General features: G+C 35.6%; 1 protein-coding gene across 4 annotated transcripts in view; it reads right to left on the bottom strand.

Annotated features, from left to right (window-relative positions):
- Pgant9 (polypeptide N-acetylgalactosaminyltransferase 9) overlaps nt 1–16,597 on the bottom strand; it is a 498,492-nt gene that overhangs the window by 36,868 nt on the left and 445,027 nt on the right. For all 4 annotated transcript variants that reach the window (XM_076428489.1, XM_076428492.1, XM_076428491.1 and 1 more), the window contains 4 exons: nt 16,122–16,291; nt 8,369–8,682; nt 7,097–7,295; nt 4,936–5,105 (listed from right to left, as the gene is read on the bottom strand). In XM_076428489.1, the coding sequence (XP_076284604.1) occupies nt 4,936–5,105; nt 7,097–7,295; nt 8,369–8,682; nt 16,122–16,291 (853 nt within the window). The remainder of the gene's footprint in view (nt 1–4,935; nt 5,106–7,096; nt 7,296–8,368; nt 8,683–16,121; nt 16,292–16,597) is intronic.

Raw genomic sequence — 16,597 nt, 5'->3', positions numbered from 1 at the left:
GATTGCGATTGTTGTTGAACAAATTATCGATAAAAAATTTAATTTCAATACAAAACTGTAGATCTCGTGCAGAAAGAAGTTCTACTTCAAAGAAATGTTGAAAAATAAAATTATTATTGGATATTATAAAGTTATTTATATCTAACTAGGGTACATATTGAAGTGACAATCAATTCTTACATAAATATCTTGTAGTAAAAATATCCCTCTCTTATGCGCACATAGATATAAATGTGAACTATTTACGCAATAAAGTGTACAGGAGAATGAATTAATATTTATCGAAAAACTTAAATAGAACAATTATGTTCTATAATCGGTGGTTGAGGGTAAAGATTTTGTATCAAGAATGGAATCTATAAACGTCTGTCAGCATTTAGAAATTAACGATGGAAAGAGTTATACTATGTCTGACAACAGGAGAACCTTTCCCACTATCTGAATAATATTCCTATGTCATTTCATCCAGAATGTTTATATTAACTTCATCATTTTCCAGAAACATTGGTCAAATTTATAAAATGACAATCACTCTATTACCGAATTAATAGTTCCATGTATGTAGTTAAAACTGGCTTTGATGTGATTCTAGTTTGTCTGATCTAATGAAACAGGTTAGTATTTAAACTATTAGTGTAACGTGAACAGCAAAACAACCAATTTTAAGTGTTGTATAAATAATTAATTTACAGTAGTGGATTTCGATAACCGGATCGACGAAAACGATCGTTAAAAACGGACTGCCTCGAACATATCGTACTGTTCGATTTTGAAATAGTTGTACCTAAACGTAATTGCTTGTACGAAAAATATGACTGACGTATCAGCCATGAATCTGTTGGTAGAAATCGAGATTGCTTTCCTATCATCCATGAAAAAATAAATCAAAAACCTGGTTCCATATATCTATAAAAAAGTCCGGCTTAAAAATATGACGAACACTAGTATTCGCAAAGGTGTTGCCACAACATGTGTTCATGACGCGTGTACATATGTACAATAAATGAACTGGTAACAATGACTTACACATTAATTCCAGACGTATTAAGTGTACAAATTAATTCAATTCTTTTTTCATTATAGTACAAATTAATTTAATTCTGTTTTTATTCAATCAATGATGAATCATTTTGAGTCTATTAGATATACAGGGTGTCCCACGTCACACTTTTCACGATTTTTCAATTAAGTGCTTGCGATAATCTGACAAAAAAATATTTTTAACAGAAATCTATCAGTTTTCGATTGACTGTACATTGCAATAAAAAAAGTTCGAAAATTTTCTTTTTAATTATTGCCACCTTTATTTTTTAAAATAGTACTTCAAAGTCATGCGAAGGTTATCCTGTTAAGTCAAAAATACCAAGTGCCATTGAAAAAATGAAGGTGGCCTTGACAATATTAAAAAAAAATGTAGAACTCTTTTTTATTGCAATGTGTAGCCAATCGACAACTGATCAAATTTTGTTGAAAATATTTTTTTGTCAGATTATCGCAAGTACTTGAAAAATCGTGGAAAATGTTACGTGGGACACCATGTATATTTTAGGTATATAATTAGTAGACAGCGGACTTTATGTGCATTTATGACAAAAATGAGTAGATGTAATTTGAAACATCGAAAGCATTAAACGAATTCCAAAATACTTTTATGTTATTTTTAACCTAATGAATTATTAAGAGAGAAAATTGAAGAAATATTATTGAAATATTAAGAGAGAAAAGAATATTTCGATTCAGATTGAAAATTTTTATTTTGCATAAAGACCCGCTGTCTAATAACAGGTACATTTCAGTTTCACTTTCTACGACCGAAATATGAAAGGAAAATTACTTGCGAGGACGACACGAAATAAAAATTGACGTATCTCCCGCAGAAAATCGAAAAACCGAAGTTGACGTCTCCGTACACTCGGTGCGTTCTCCAGCTCTCATTTGAGACACAATGTGTCAACGACCATGTCCCCTTTACAAAATGTCGTCGGAGGTGGTCCGGGAGTGCCACTTGTTCCGGCGATATAATTTGACGTGCGCGCGCGCGTGGGGGAAACGATTTATTTTTATCCTATCATTCCACTTGCCCGATCGGTTCCCGTCACAGAAGGACAAGCTGCCAGGATAAAGGATAGATCGTTATGACCGTGGATAAAGGAAGCGTCTTTCAAGAAAGCCGGGACACGCGAGCGATCCCAAAGAGTGCTTGGCACGTTTATGGCCCCCCTTTTTACGACGAGTCTCGGTCTACACTACTCTCCATCATCGGCTCCGGTTATCGTCATCCCTTATCGTAACTGTTCCGACGAACGTGTGCCCAAGTACACTCTGATGTGCTGCTCAATAAAATCACACGCAAATGGAAACACAAGTGCCGGCCACCCACGCGCTGGATTCGGTTTAATGCGCGTAAAGATACGCTTAACGAACAACAAAAAAGCTATACCACCGTTAGCCGATGTTGTTAACCAACGATCCCAAGGATTTAACGTTGCCCTAATGGAAGGGTTATGATCTACTTCCACCGCAATAAGGGCTCTTTTCTAACGTGGCCTCCAATTTTCTGCTGCTCGGCAGAAGAAGCCTGCCGATTGGTTGACTTACAGTGGCTCACGAAAGTATTCGAACGCCCTTTAAAACAGAATAACTTTTTTATAATTGTAACAAACGCGACCTAATTTTTTATAATCAATTAGAAGCACTGGTTTATGAAATGATATGCAAAAAAGATTTTCCAAAAAATTATAATTTACAAAGTTACATGCAAAAATAGAAAAGGCACTTTTTAAACTTTTTTATTAGGGTCCTTAATGAAAATTTAAAATATATGTTTTGTAGATCTATGTTAGTTATACACATGCTGAAAATTTCATCGAAATCGGTTGACGCAGGAAAAAACGACACGCATCGGAAGATGTACGATTTTGTGGATTTTAAGCAGAAAGTGATCAAAAATAGTGTAAAACTACGATTTTCAACATTTTTAACCGCTTGTAGCTCGTGTGTATGTTAATCGATTTTGACGAAATTTTCAGCATGTTTATAACTAACATAGATCTACAAAAACATATATTTTAAATTTTCTTTAAGGGCCCTAATAAAAAAGTTAAAAAAGTGCCTTTTTTATTTTTGCATGTAACTTTGTAAATTATAATTTTTTGGAAAATCTTTTTTGCATATCATTTCATAAACCAGTACTTCTAATTGATTATAAAAAATCAGGTCGTTTGTTACAATTATAAAAAAGTTAATCTGTTTTAAAGGGCGTTCGAATACTTTCGTGAGCCACTGTAGATGCACGCTACGTTGGTATCCACTAATCTTGTACCACTTCAGGAATTTTAAAGTCTCCGGGGAAGAGAGGATATACTTTTTAAGCCTTTGACTTAGGTGCTTCCTTGGCAATCATTTTGTATTGCTCCAGGTATAGATGTAGATACAGGTAGTTTTACTTTAACGAAACAGTTAATGTGATTACCAGACTGCGGTTCTTTATGCAAAATAAAAATTGTCTGTATTGATTGCAAGAAATAAAAACCAAGTGGAATGTTCTTTCTTCCCTTAATAATTTTAATAGATGAGAAATCATGTATTGACACCTTCAATTTTTAAAATTTTCCTACACTTTTGAATTTCATCTACTCAATTTTGCTATCAATGCATAAATATCCGCAGTCCAGTGATTATCGATCAAAGTTTCTTGAATGTATACAGGGTGAACCCCGAAGTGTGATCAGTAGACTCCGGATTTTATGCATTTATGACAAAAAAGGGTACGTACAATTTAAAACAGTGGCCGTGTAATAAATATTTAAGGACATCAATGTGTTAGCTTCAGCTTAATAGGATCATTAAAGGAAGAATACAATTTTTATTCGGCTCCTGTCTCCTGCAATCAATGCAAACATTTTTTATTTTGGATAAAGATCCGCAGCCTAGTGATCACCCCTTAGATTATTCTGCAGTGGTTTTTGTTAACCCTTTTTCCCCAGAGTTATCGAGGTCACCCACAGTTTTTTATAGGCAAACCTACCATTTTTGACACCCTGCATTAGGTGATACTGGGACGAATTCAGCAAGCATTATAACAAATATTTCTTTTTAATCTAGAAAGGTTCTTTTCGCTGGAACCTGCAAATGACACACCACAAAAACAAATATTTTTCCCAAGCTGTATTAATTTTTTCACAAACTTGACCCCAGAATCTTATAGGAAGGAAATGCATCTACAACTGGTAATTTTTTGGTCGAAAAAGAGCATTCTAAAATAATCAAAAAATGTCATCAACAAAAAGTGGTTTATATTTGGGCACTTTACCCTACAATTCCCATTGTTTCCCCAAATATACTTCCAGGCAAAGTCGATTCCAAGGAAAAGCGAAGTAGCAATTTTTTATAGATAAGCCTACCATTTTTGACACCCTGCATTAGGTGATACTGGGACGAATTCAGCAAGCATTATAACAAATATTTCTTTTTAATCTAGAAAGGTTCTTTTCGCTGGAACCTGCAAATGACACACCACGAAAACAAATATTTTTCCCAAGCTGTATTAATTTTTTTACAACCTTGACCCCAGAATCTTATAGGGAGGAAATGCATCTACAACTGGTAATTTTTTGGTCGAAAAAGAGCATTCTAAAATAATCAAAAAATGTCATCAACAAAAAGTGGTTTATATTTGGACACTTTACCCTACAATTCCCATTGTTTCCCCAAATATAATTCCAAGGAAAAGGGAAGTAGCAATTTCCCTTTGGTTAAAAGTCTTTTTCAGTGAAAGAGCATACGTTCGAGCGTAATCCGTCTCGAGGAAGCTGGAGGAAGGAAAATCAAGATGACGAGTTAGAAGGCAAGGTGTGGAGGTGTGTAGGGAGGATGGGGACGGGATGTGGGTGGATGGGCTTTCTGAAAAAGGTTGCTCAGAGGAGAAGTGCTCACCTTGTCGTGACCTATCCTCTGGTAGTAGTACTTGGCGTACTCGTCTAGCCACACTTCGCTCAGCCTTATGCTGTTCCTCTTGAGCACGTTCACGCCGCTGCGCCACTTGTACGGCGAACGTTTCCGGAAGATGTGGCCCACGTGCGAGCACGGCACGATTTCCAGGGTACCTAGAACCGCAAGTCGAATCTCATTCGTACGTTTCCCGCGAAGGCAAACGGCTGATTGCCGGGGAAACAAGTTTATTCCGCGGAAACCAGACTGGGAGACCCCGGGTTCCCGGATTGGATACAGCCGGGACCAACCCGGTGATCCCGTCGCTGTTTCCGGGTTTAAGCTTTTCGGGGTATCCGTGGTAGGTTCGCGGAACAAAAATCTCCGCCACCCAACGTTATTGGTTGTCGAGAGGGATTATACCCTGATGTGGATTTACGTCCGCCGAGATTGGATTGTTCAAACTACGTTCCAAGGCTTGATACAGTTTAACGGCGCTCTTGGACCAACGCGAGAACAACCCTAGCTACCACTTTGTCAGGATTTTCGGAAGAATGAACGGCGCTCTTTCTTAGCAATTTTCTACTATTTTATTAAGTCGGCTCGGTTGTTCGAGCACTCTTGGTGCTAGCTAACTAAATTATTTTTCACTGCCCTGAGCTTACAGTCAAACCTGTTTTTGTGCGGTCTTTTTTTATGCGATTTGCTTTGTGCGATTTTTTTTATGCGGTATATGAATATCGAGATTCTGTTCGCCGCGAGATTAGGTCAATCTCAACGGTGTTGGCATCACATTTTTTCTATCAGTGTGTACGTACCACGGACTTGACTTATTAAGAATGATTAAGAACTATTATTTAATAGTTAATATCATTTAATATTATCTCGTCGGTGGTTGAAGCTAGTTCTGAGCCATGCCACAGATTTAATAACAGTAAAGTAGGTTCTGTCTTTTTTTTGAAAATTTTGTTGAAACATTGACTTCGTCTGAATTTTTCATATTCTGCTCGGTGACGATTTTTCGTGACCTGACTGTTTGTTGTCAACAAAATTTTTCGAAAATTTTCGTCATCTGGTAAACAAATCTGGCTTTGCAGGAAAATTTATCTAATTTGTATGGAAAAGTTATTCTAGATAGTTTCCATAAAATTAAAATATAATTTTGAAATATTAGCTTCATTCAGCAGATGATTCATAATTAATTAAGACTGTTTTCGAAGTAGAGGTACAAGTATAGTAATAAGCATGCATTCTCTCACAAGTGCTGAATTAATTTTAAGGAAGGAAATGAAAGTCTTAAATGATTGGAGACCTTGAATATATATGTACATTATCTCCCATAGACTACAAAAGTTGAACAAAGGCTTCCTCCCTTAATTTTAAGGAAGGAAATGAAAGTCTTAAATTACTGAAGGACCTGAATAAATATTGTCTATGGACTATCGAAGCTCTGAACAAAGGCTTTCTTCCTCGGTTTTAAGGAAGGAAATGAAAGTCTTAAATTACTGACGCTCTGGAACAATATTTTCTACAGACTATCAGAGGTGAGCAAATTATATTTCACCTTTAAGTTCCTGCAATTGTGATATGAATATTTTGAAGATTGAGTCTAATCAAAAATGTCCAACTAAAATGGAAAATCTAATGAATGAGTCAATTCGATGATAAAAATGCAAGTCTGGCTAAAAAGAAAAATGTACTAAATGAATTTGCATATTTTTATGAAAACAAATATTGAAAGCAACTATTTGATTTTACAACTTCGCGCGCGAACACACACACACACAGACAATATAATAATAAATTATTCTATTTTTAAGTGTGCAGAATAAAATTGATGTTTAATCCACCAAGCCAGTATGAAGCAATGTTGAATTAGTTAATTAAGTAGCACTTTTCTTGTCCCCTTGAAAAATGAAATTGAATTAAATTAAACCAGATTAAATTAAATCAGATTAAATTGAAATTAAATTAAATTAGATTAAATTGAAATTAAATTAAATTAGATTAAATTGAAATTGAATTAAATTATTTTTTAACGACTTCTCGTACAGTTATAATCAATTTTTCTCATGGTTCTGGACAAGAGGATTTTCAGTCAGAAAATTCGATTTCGTTCATTTCTGTCAATTTCTCGGGAGTAGTTTTTACGGTATCGTGTACGTACCTCCACACATCCAGGTCTTGAACGAAAGCTCGAGATTTTCGCCGCCCCAAATGTCGAAACCGCTGTCGTACGTGCCAAGGCGGTCAAAGAAAGCTCGATCTATCGAAAAGAGGCCGCCAGCCATGGTTGGTGACCACACAGGCTCCGCGGGATTCTTGTGCCTCTTTTTCTCTCTTTCTGGTACCGCGTGCCAGTTGAACTGATAACAAATCAAGAAACCATGAGAGCATAAAAAAATTTCGATTTTACCTACTGTCGCGCTTCATAATTACTTTCGACAATTTTTCTAATTACTAGACTGTGGATCTTTAACCATTTATGGCTTATGAAAATTTTCAAGAATTGCTGGAGCCTTTAAATTCAACAGGTTTTAGTATGATTTTTATTTATTTTGGATCTACAAATGCTATTACCAGTGAAAATAGAATTTTATTTGATCCCACTTTCTTAAACTTTGTCTACAAAACTTTAAAATTGCATAAACATCCGCAGTCTACTAATTACAGTGTCCCGATACTTAAAAATATTATACCTTAAGAGGTCATATACCATTGAACCGTTGAAAAATAAGAGAATCTCAACCATTTTTTAAAATTTAAAATTATTTTTCTTTAAAAAATCAAAATGAAAAGAATCAATACAATTCAATAGAAATTCCAAAATTTTCAACACAATAGATAGTATAAATGCAACTCGTCTGCACAGAATATTTAAGATCACAATCGATTTAGGCTACTTAAAAATATAAAGAGATGAAGAATTTTTCTTGAAATTGTTTTTGCAACCCCAGAAAAGAGATTCCAAGATTTTCAATATAATAAGTAGTCTCAAAGCACCTTGACTGCACAGAATATTTGAGATCACAATCTATCCTTTTTATAATGAAGTTAAAAATTTTTCTTAAAAAATAGTTTGTACAACCCCAAAAAAGAAATTACAAGAGATTTTGACTACGAAGAATATTTAAGATCACAATCTATTTAGGCTACTTAAAAATATAAAGAGATGAAGAATTTTTCTTGAAATTGTTTTTGCAACCCCAGAAAAGAGATTACAAGATTTACAATATAATAAATAGTTTGAAAGCAACTCGACTACGCAGAATATTTAAGATCGTAATATTTGGCGAAATTTCCGGTGAAATTTCCTTTGGGAACTAGGACATTTCTTGCATCCAACTCGACAATTCTCGACATAGTTTCGCAGAGCGCGACCCCCGGGTACGAAATTATTTTCTGATAGCGACATAACAGTGGGGGGAATTTCACTTACTTGCAGATTCCAATCGAAACCACCCACGTTGACGCCACCCGAATCCCGCCAGTGATATTCCAGCGTGGTGTCGTCGATCACGTCGATCACGGGACAGACGACCGTCGTTGAATCCCTGGCGATGCGATCGAGAAGTGGCTCTAGCCAACCTTCGGTGCATTCGCAATGGCTGTCCAAATATGTGAGCACAGGTGCTTTCGCGGCTGCTGCACCGAGCAAACGGGCTCTAATAAGGCCCTCACGTTTTTGCGCCCTAATGATCTGCACCTTCGGATAGTTCATCATGTAGTCCTCCAACTGGCGTTGGAGATGCGCTGCAAATCATTTTAGAACAAGAGTTAGCACTCGAGCTACAAATATTGACATAATCTTATCCCACTAATCGATTTTCTTATATTTTTTCAAAGTAACCACACGCTCTATGATTTTTTACAATGTCTAAAGGCAATGATTAAAGTTTCTTTGTCCTTAATAATTTCTACGTTTACTTAAATGCTTCAATATTGATCACAGGAGAATAGAATTGTGTTTCAACTTAAAAGAAATGAATAAAGAACTCGTGGTTATGACTGAATTATAACAGAGAGATTGTTGCACATTTCAAAGCAAAAATAAAATATCCAGGGTTAGTCTACATTATTATGAAAACCGTGTATAAATTGAATAAATTGAAATTGAACTGTTCAGATTCCATCTAAATTATTATATAATAATTGCGAGTAAATTGTATCATAAATACGATTAAACTGTTCAGTTTCCACTTGTATTAATATAATAATTGTGAGTAAATTATGTTATTTTCCCAGGTGATTATTCAGCTATCTAAATTAATATAACAATTGTGTGCAAAGTGAGTCATTTTAGAATAAAATAAAAATTTCTAATTTCCGTCTGGATGAGTGTAAGAATTCGACATAAATTTTACTATTTTTTTAATACGATTAAAAATAATCGAATAATTGTTCAGTTAACTGTCCCGTTTCTATTTTTTAATGACAATAAACTCTTCAATTCTCGCCTAACTTAACACAACAGTAAGGAATTTGTGCTATTTTTTAATAACATTAAGATATAAAAATTCTGCCTAAATTAATGTAACAATTGTGAGTAAACTCTATCATTTTTTAATCAGATTAAGAGGTTGAATTTCTACTTGAATACAAAAGCAAGTATTAATACGCAGAATATCACGTTAAATTAAGCTTGTCAGTTTCTCATAAATTCCGCCATCCAACAAATCATATCTAACGATTACCAGGGGGAGGGGGGTTTGTAATAATTAGCAGTCATCGAAGATTTATTCTTCATTAGGCTACCTCCACTAAAACCTTATTTCACGTGGCCCCATCCAAGGAGCTTAGTTTAACTGCGGATAATATAAAGGGATTTCGAGGACTAGCGCCGATAACGAATGCATCGATTAGTCTCGCAAGACACGCGAATTATTCGAACAGAAGTGACAACGCAACAATCGATTTTTTTTTTTACAAATTCTCCAAACAATCCGCTTTTGTTTCGCCAGCCTTTTAATAACGCGCTTGATACAAAAATTCATTAAAAGCGCGGTATCGAATGCACCAAAGAGAACGGTCGCACGAAACGTTTTAATTAAAATTCAATGTCTGAACTGGTACATCGACGTGTCACGTGACGCTTCGCGTCATGTTCAGGATCGTTAAACACTATTTGCCAATTACTAATACTTTCGCACTCGCGGCACGTAATTATACGAGAAATAAATGTTTCGATACAGGACAAAGGACGGTTTCCGCTAGAATTCACCGGCTTTTAATCGTATGAATCTATCGGCGCGAGAAGAGATGCGCGGGAAACAAAAATTATTTTTCAAAATGTTTGTTCCTTTGTTAGCGAAATTCTGCAGATCGCCACTTTTCCATGTGTTTGCTGAATTTGTGATTGCGGCGTGATCATCTCCATCAGATAAAATGACGACGTGCGATATTTTATTTTCTACCTCCTATCCGAATTACTTTCTATCGAAAATCGATTAGGAATAAACTTTGGGGTGTACGCACTTCTAACGAAAACGAGCAGATCAAATGTGGAACGGTAAAAAATTAAAAGAAGGAATTTTTATTCAATCCCTGGTTCTAGCAATTGTTGTTTTGTATAAAAATCAATATTTCAATTATAAATAACTGTTGTGCACTCTTTGAAATGGTGAAATATATTAAAAGCAATAAGTCAGAACACACTGACAATAATATTTAGTATAATAATGCAAACAATAGTCACTCAATTTATGAAATTAATTTACTACAATAAGCTGGAATAAGAATGAATATAATACTCGTGGCATAATAATGAAGATTATTCTTATTGTGGAGAGGAGAAGCTTATTGTTTTTGTTTATGAAAATGCTGCCCAGGCCCTCGTGATAAACTTATGCATAAAATGCTGGAATTTCCATGGAACAGTATAATGAAAGTACGAAGAATAAGGTTCATTTGCCAGAAAACTTCCAGGAATTGCTGCAGCAATTAATTCCTAATAAATTCCTCCAACCCCGGCGTTCGCGTAATTGAAGTGAATCCAGTATTGCAAAATTAATTTCCGTAGCGGAGCATCCTCTTCATTTATTATGTAGCATCGAACATTGTTTGTAAACTGTTCGATCAAAGCCTATGAACGAAATTTGACACTTATTGTGCGAGTGATTATTACATGCAGCTATTTTGCTTCGGAATATTCGCAAGTGTATGGTATGCTGCACTGTATATAACAATATTAATGTTCGGGGAAAATTGCGAGGGCAAATACTTTGCTCTAAAATAATACTGTAATATGATTTTCATTATCGAAATATTTTGCGTTTCACAGAAATATTGATTCCGAATAAATTGATCAAATATTATTTTTATAGGAAAAGGTACACGAATAAAATACAGTAATGTCTCTATCGACGCAAAAAGGCTGTACACGCGGGACACAAAAAAAAATATCCCCTCCACTGTAGTAATCTGATCTCGGCTCGGGTATATCGGTGTGAACCACTACTAATGCGACGCGGAGAGTCGCGTAGCCGGCATAATTCAAAGGCCCGTGCCTCCTCACAATGTAACACCAATATTTAATCTTTTTTATTATTACTTGTTTTTTTATGAAACTTTCATCAATATATTCGTGGCATTTTTCTTATTAGAGAAAGACCAAACACGATATAATTTCAAATGTATTTAGTGGTTTAATTGACGATGGACGTTTCGGGCGCGAGGAAGGACAGCGTATGGGAAAGAAAGAGACGCGGAGAGTCACAATCGCCGGCACAGTTGAAAGGCCCGCGTGTAGTCTCTCTTTACACGCGCTGTCTTTCTCTACGTTCGGCTCGGCCTTTGAAGCTCAAAAAAATGGCTACCCGTCTACGCTCGACGCAACCGAATTCCCCCGAGGCTTTTGCGTCGATAGAGACATTACTGTAAAATGACTAAATGATTTATCTGCTCGTGAATTTCATTTTTCTTTGCATTTCACGCTTTTAAAAAATAACGTTGCTTTTGTCAGCAATTTTGTTTGTGAACGATTCCTTGCTTAACATTATCTCTTAACATTATTCTTATAAAAATTCATTGAACTATAACAAGAAACGAACAAACAACAAACATTTTACAAAAATGTTTCATGGATATTTATATTGTGTTACAATTATTTTAATTCTTTCGTAATGGAAGTAATAAAGCGTATCAACGGATAAATTAAAGTACTCGCGTGAAATCAACCAAAAAATTAACAACATAAAAATTCATTGAACCTATAACAAGAATTTTTACACAAATGTTTCATGGATATTTATATTGTGTTACAATTATTTTCATTCTTTCATAATGGAAGTAATAAAGCGTATCAACGGATAAATTAAAGTACTCGTGTGAAATCAACCAAAAAATTAAAAATAAATAAATGTTCATTCTTAATTTCTAAAAATTGTGTGTGTAAGATCCTGTACTAAAAAATGGAGGACCAGCAAGAACTTAGTTTGTCGCGTCAGTGAAGCATTATTCTTACAGCCACGCAACCCCAGGCTTCGCGACTGATAAAAGCAGTACAGAGAAGGTTAAAGGAGCTTATTGTGTCGTTCCTATGATAAAACAATCAGTCGGCTTGTAATAGGACACGCCAGGTGCTGTCTATGGTGTTGGTACCCATGTTTATGAGCCGCACTTCCGCCCGACGCGGAAGCTTATCTCGAGCTTTTAAGGGGATTTTCACGGGCTCCACGCCATGCTGCTTCCACCACACCACACCATCCCCTATTCCCTGTCAAGGGTTAATCTCGCCGGCCTTTCCGTTACGATTTTTATTTTTCTTCACCCTTCGTTACACGCGACTCCTGCTGGTTGGTTATCTGCCCTCTCGATCCTCAGGTGTATTAATAAGATCTGAACGCCCTCGAGGATACGAAAGCTTCGACCGATCGAGTCACTTCTCGACGATGTATCGAACCAATTTGCTTACACCATTTCACAAACAAGAATACTCTGGCACGACCAAGTGGAGTATTTCTTAATTAAGCCATTGTTGAGTCAAACTCTCGTCTAGTAAACCCTTCTTGAGTCTAATATAGACCTTCTTTTTATTATAAGAAATTGTTATAGACAAAGAAGTTTTAATTTTTGTAGCTACGAAGAAAATTGTGTAGTAAGGAATAATTGTTATGTTTGAAATGTGAGATGGTGAAAATATGGGGAATTATGGTGGTTTGATTTATCGCAAACTCTACTTCATGTTAAAATATTATGTCTTGCACAAAATATAAATTAAATATCAATGACTCTCTCTTCTAATAGATACTAATTAAAATATTGCATTTCTTTTTAAATATTTGAGCAAAAGAAGGGGTAAAACTTTACCGGACTCAAAATTTGTGCCTTTCTCCTACGAATTATGATGTATTTGGTATGTAATCCAGTAGACTTGTACCCGGGCGGCTGCAGGTCGAAGTTTCTATCTGTAGGATCAATGGTTCAGGAGTTATGCTTGCTTAAAGTTGAGCAATCTGCAGTGTTTTTGATAGTAAAGGGCCCGCCATATTGGTTTGTAGTGACGATTGCGCGCCGCTTACCGAGTAGAACCGCTAGATGGCAGCACGGGCACACAGTAATATTGTTAACCTAGAGAAAATAGCTCAGAAAATGTTGAAGCAGAAATGTCGTGGAAAATATTTACAAATACCTAACCCAGACCTAACCCAGATCAGTTAAAACGCAACATCGTGGCCACGTCTTCCAAAACTCAAACAACAATCGCAATACACGCTCTATATTATCAGCATTAACGCGTGGTTTTTGTAAATATTTTCCACGATATTTCTTCTTCAACATTTTCTGAGATATTTTCTCTATGTTAACGATTTTTTTTTTTAAATTATTAACAAGCTTTAGATCTTTTCTGACCCATAAGCCTTATACATATAAATATATAAAAATACATAGTATGTATTACAAACTGTTATACCCTTGTTCTTATAAACATTACCAGATAATATAATTCCTTACATCTAAATATATTTTTAAAAAATACATAATATATCTTACATAACTAACTGTTGTTACATATTCACCTGTCTATCTCTCCTAAAATATGATATTATAATATAATTTATCTTATATCTACATAGGAACTTTCTGTCAAGTAGGTATCTCGAGTGAACTTACAACCTAATATTGCATTTATTACAGAAGTCATTGATTATCCTTAATATTTTTATTAACATATTACTGTGTGCCCGTGCTGCCATCTAGCGGTTCTGCTCGGTAAGCGGCGCACGATCGTTACTACAAACCAATATGGCGGCGCCCTTACCTGTCGAAAACACTGAAAAATACACAACTTTAAGCAAGCATAACTCCTGAACCATTGATCCTACAGGATCGAAACTTCGACCTGCAACCGCCCCAGGTACAAATCCACCTAAGGAGAACCGGTAAAGTAAGGAGCAACCAAAATAAGACTTGTCTGACCTACATATCTTTTTATAAATACATAAAATCCGCAGTCTAGTTATTAGGATCACATTGAATTGTTTCTGATCAAAACAATCATACTTAATGCATGATCAGCATTTTATTAGCCTTATTGTGCTTACAGTTAGTTTCGAAAATGTTCACGTATCCCGTCCAAGAATACATTCAATAAAACTTCTAGTTAAATTTGTCGGATAGTGTGAAGTTCTAGTTACAATGTAGACAAGTTCTACAGCGAGTATCTTAATCCCCGAAGTTTTAATCTTGTCTGAGTGATGTTATCTAACAGAGCTCCAGGATATTTAGTAGCGAAGTTTAGGAGAAGAGTTTTGGTTCTATTTACGCAGTACGACAAAAATGTTTCATTTGATCGTGAACTTGTCCATCGAACTTGTATTTCGAAATGGAAGGAAAATAATAATTGCCCAATAAACTTGTTCCCTGCGGTGTTGAAGTTCGCGCGTCAAACGCAGACAAATCTGACTATCATGCGAGGGTAGCGAGATCGAACGAACGAACGGAAGTCCGTGGAAAGGTATCAACGTGTCGGCGTCGTTGGCATGTATCAACCTGTCGGAATTTCCCGAGTACACGCGAAACATGTCGGCGAAAGCTTTCCCTTCTATTCACGTTGACCCGATCGTTACGGTGCTCTCGCGGACCCCGCTCCACACGTTGGAGATGGATCGCGATTAATCGATCTATCGTGGAGCTACAGAACACCGGCGCGATAACGAATCACCAGGCTGAATAGGGACAGGCTTGCTCGGTCGAGCAACTATTATTACTGCATAACGAAACTCTTCTATTCGAACTCTGTCCTCGTCGATACTTGACGCATCGGCTCGTTTTTCCGTCGGAATAATTGAAAAAAAATCAGAGGATTTCAACGCGTCGCGCTCGCGGCTGGAAAATTTCATGAAACGGGTTCGGTAAATTTGGTTTTAAATTGTTCTGCGATACACAGCAGGCTTATGGTAAATATGCATACCTATTACTGCGGTTTATTTCTTCCCAATCAGATTAAAATACGTAAAAATAAATATTTTGAGCTAAATAAGTTTATACAAGTCAATGGAAATGTGTTGTTCTCGTTGGCGAGGCGAACAGAATTGCCAATCGCTCCCATATTTTTAAAATATCAGGATTTGAAAAAACATTCTTCATAAAATGTAAAAATAAATTTTTTTTAAATACCACGTTTTTAAAACGGACTATAAAAAGTATAAAATAATTTTTCCTAGATACACATACAGATTCCTAATCGGAGTGGGGATCGCTGAACGTGATCACGTACCACCGAGCGTCGCACGGGGAGGTGTAACGGTTAAATTTAATAGTTTATATCTCCTAAACGAATAAGCTTTTTAATAAATATTTTTCTAAATATTACATTGTCATCCAGTTCTGAACTATGTTTAAAATCTCAAGTCTCTAACCTATCGGGAAGTTAGTTTAAAATCAATTGCAAAATTTGTACCGAACAGACAGACAAGAAAGCGAGTTAATAAAAACGTGGTAAAATGAGACCATTTTTCTTCTTTATGTTGCTTCAAATTGCACACATAGGGGAAAGTTTTGTTACTATTTAGATACATCTACTTCGATACAACAAAAATATAAAAAGTCTCTATCGCCTTATATAATATGTATTATGATATGATTCATATTTAAATAATGTACGTTCCAAGCACGATACCGCAGTAATTGGTACAGTTATATTTTTTGGGGCAATATTGAATTCATAAATGATTAGACTGTGATCTACTTACGCATGTCGGAGAAGTCATCCACCAAGATGATCTCTTGAATCAAATGTTCCGGCGATCTGTCCAGAACCGAATGAACTGTCCTTAACAATACTGACCACGCCTCGTTATGGAAGCATATTATCACCGCTGTTGGCGGAAGATCCTTCATGTACCTTCCTGTTTCTTTGCACCTGTAACATTAAAAATATAGAAATATGTTAATAAAATTTGCCAAACTCCAAAAAATTTCAATCAAATTAAACTTCAGAAAATACGCTGTTTTATATCAAAAGAGATTAATCAATTCCAAATTTGATGAATTCGTTGTTGATATAATTTTCTAAAATATTTACTGTAGTAAGATATTTCATAAATTGTAATGACAAAGTTAAATTGTTTGCCAACGGGACTATTATCATGGTAAACGAAATATTTTATGTATGTAAGTACTGGAGCAACAACTTTGTTATTGCTTTGACTTGTAGTTTTATGGCTAC

Source organism: Lasioglossum baleicum, chromosome 8, assembly GCF_051020765.1.
Source record: "Lasioglossum baleicum chromosome 8, iyLasBale1, whole genome shotgun sequence".
In the NCBI taxonomy this organism is placed as follows: domain Eukaryota; kingdom Metazoa; phylum Arthropoda; class Insecta; order Hymenoptera; family Halictidae; genus Lasioglossum; species Lasioglossum baleicum.
This window is presented reverse-complemented; position numbering and strand designations above follow the sequence as displayed.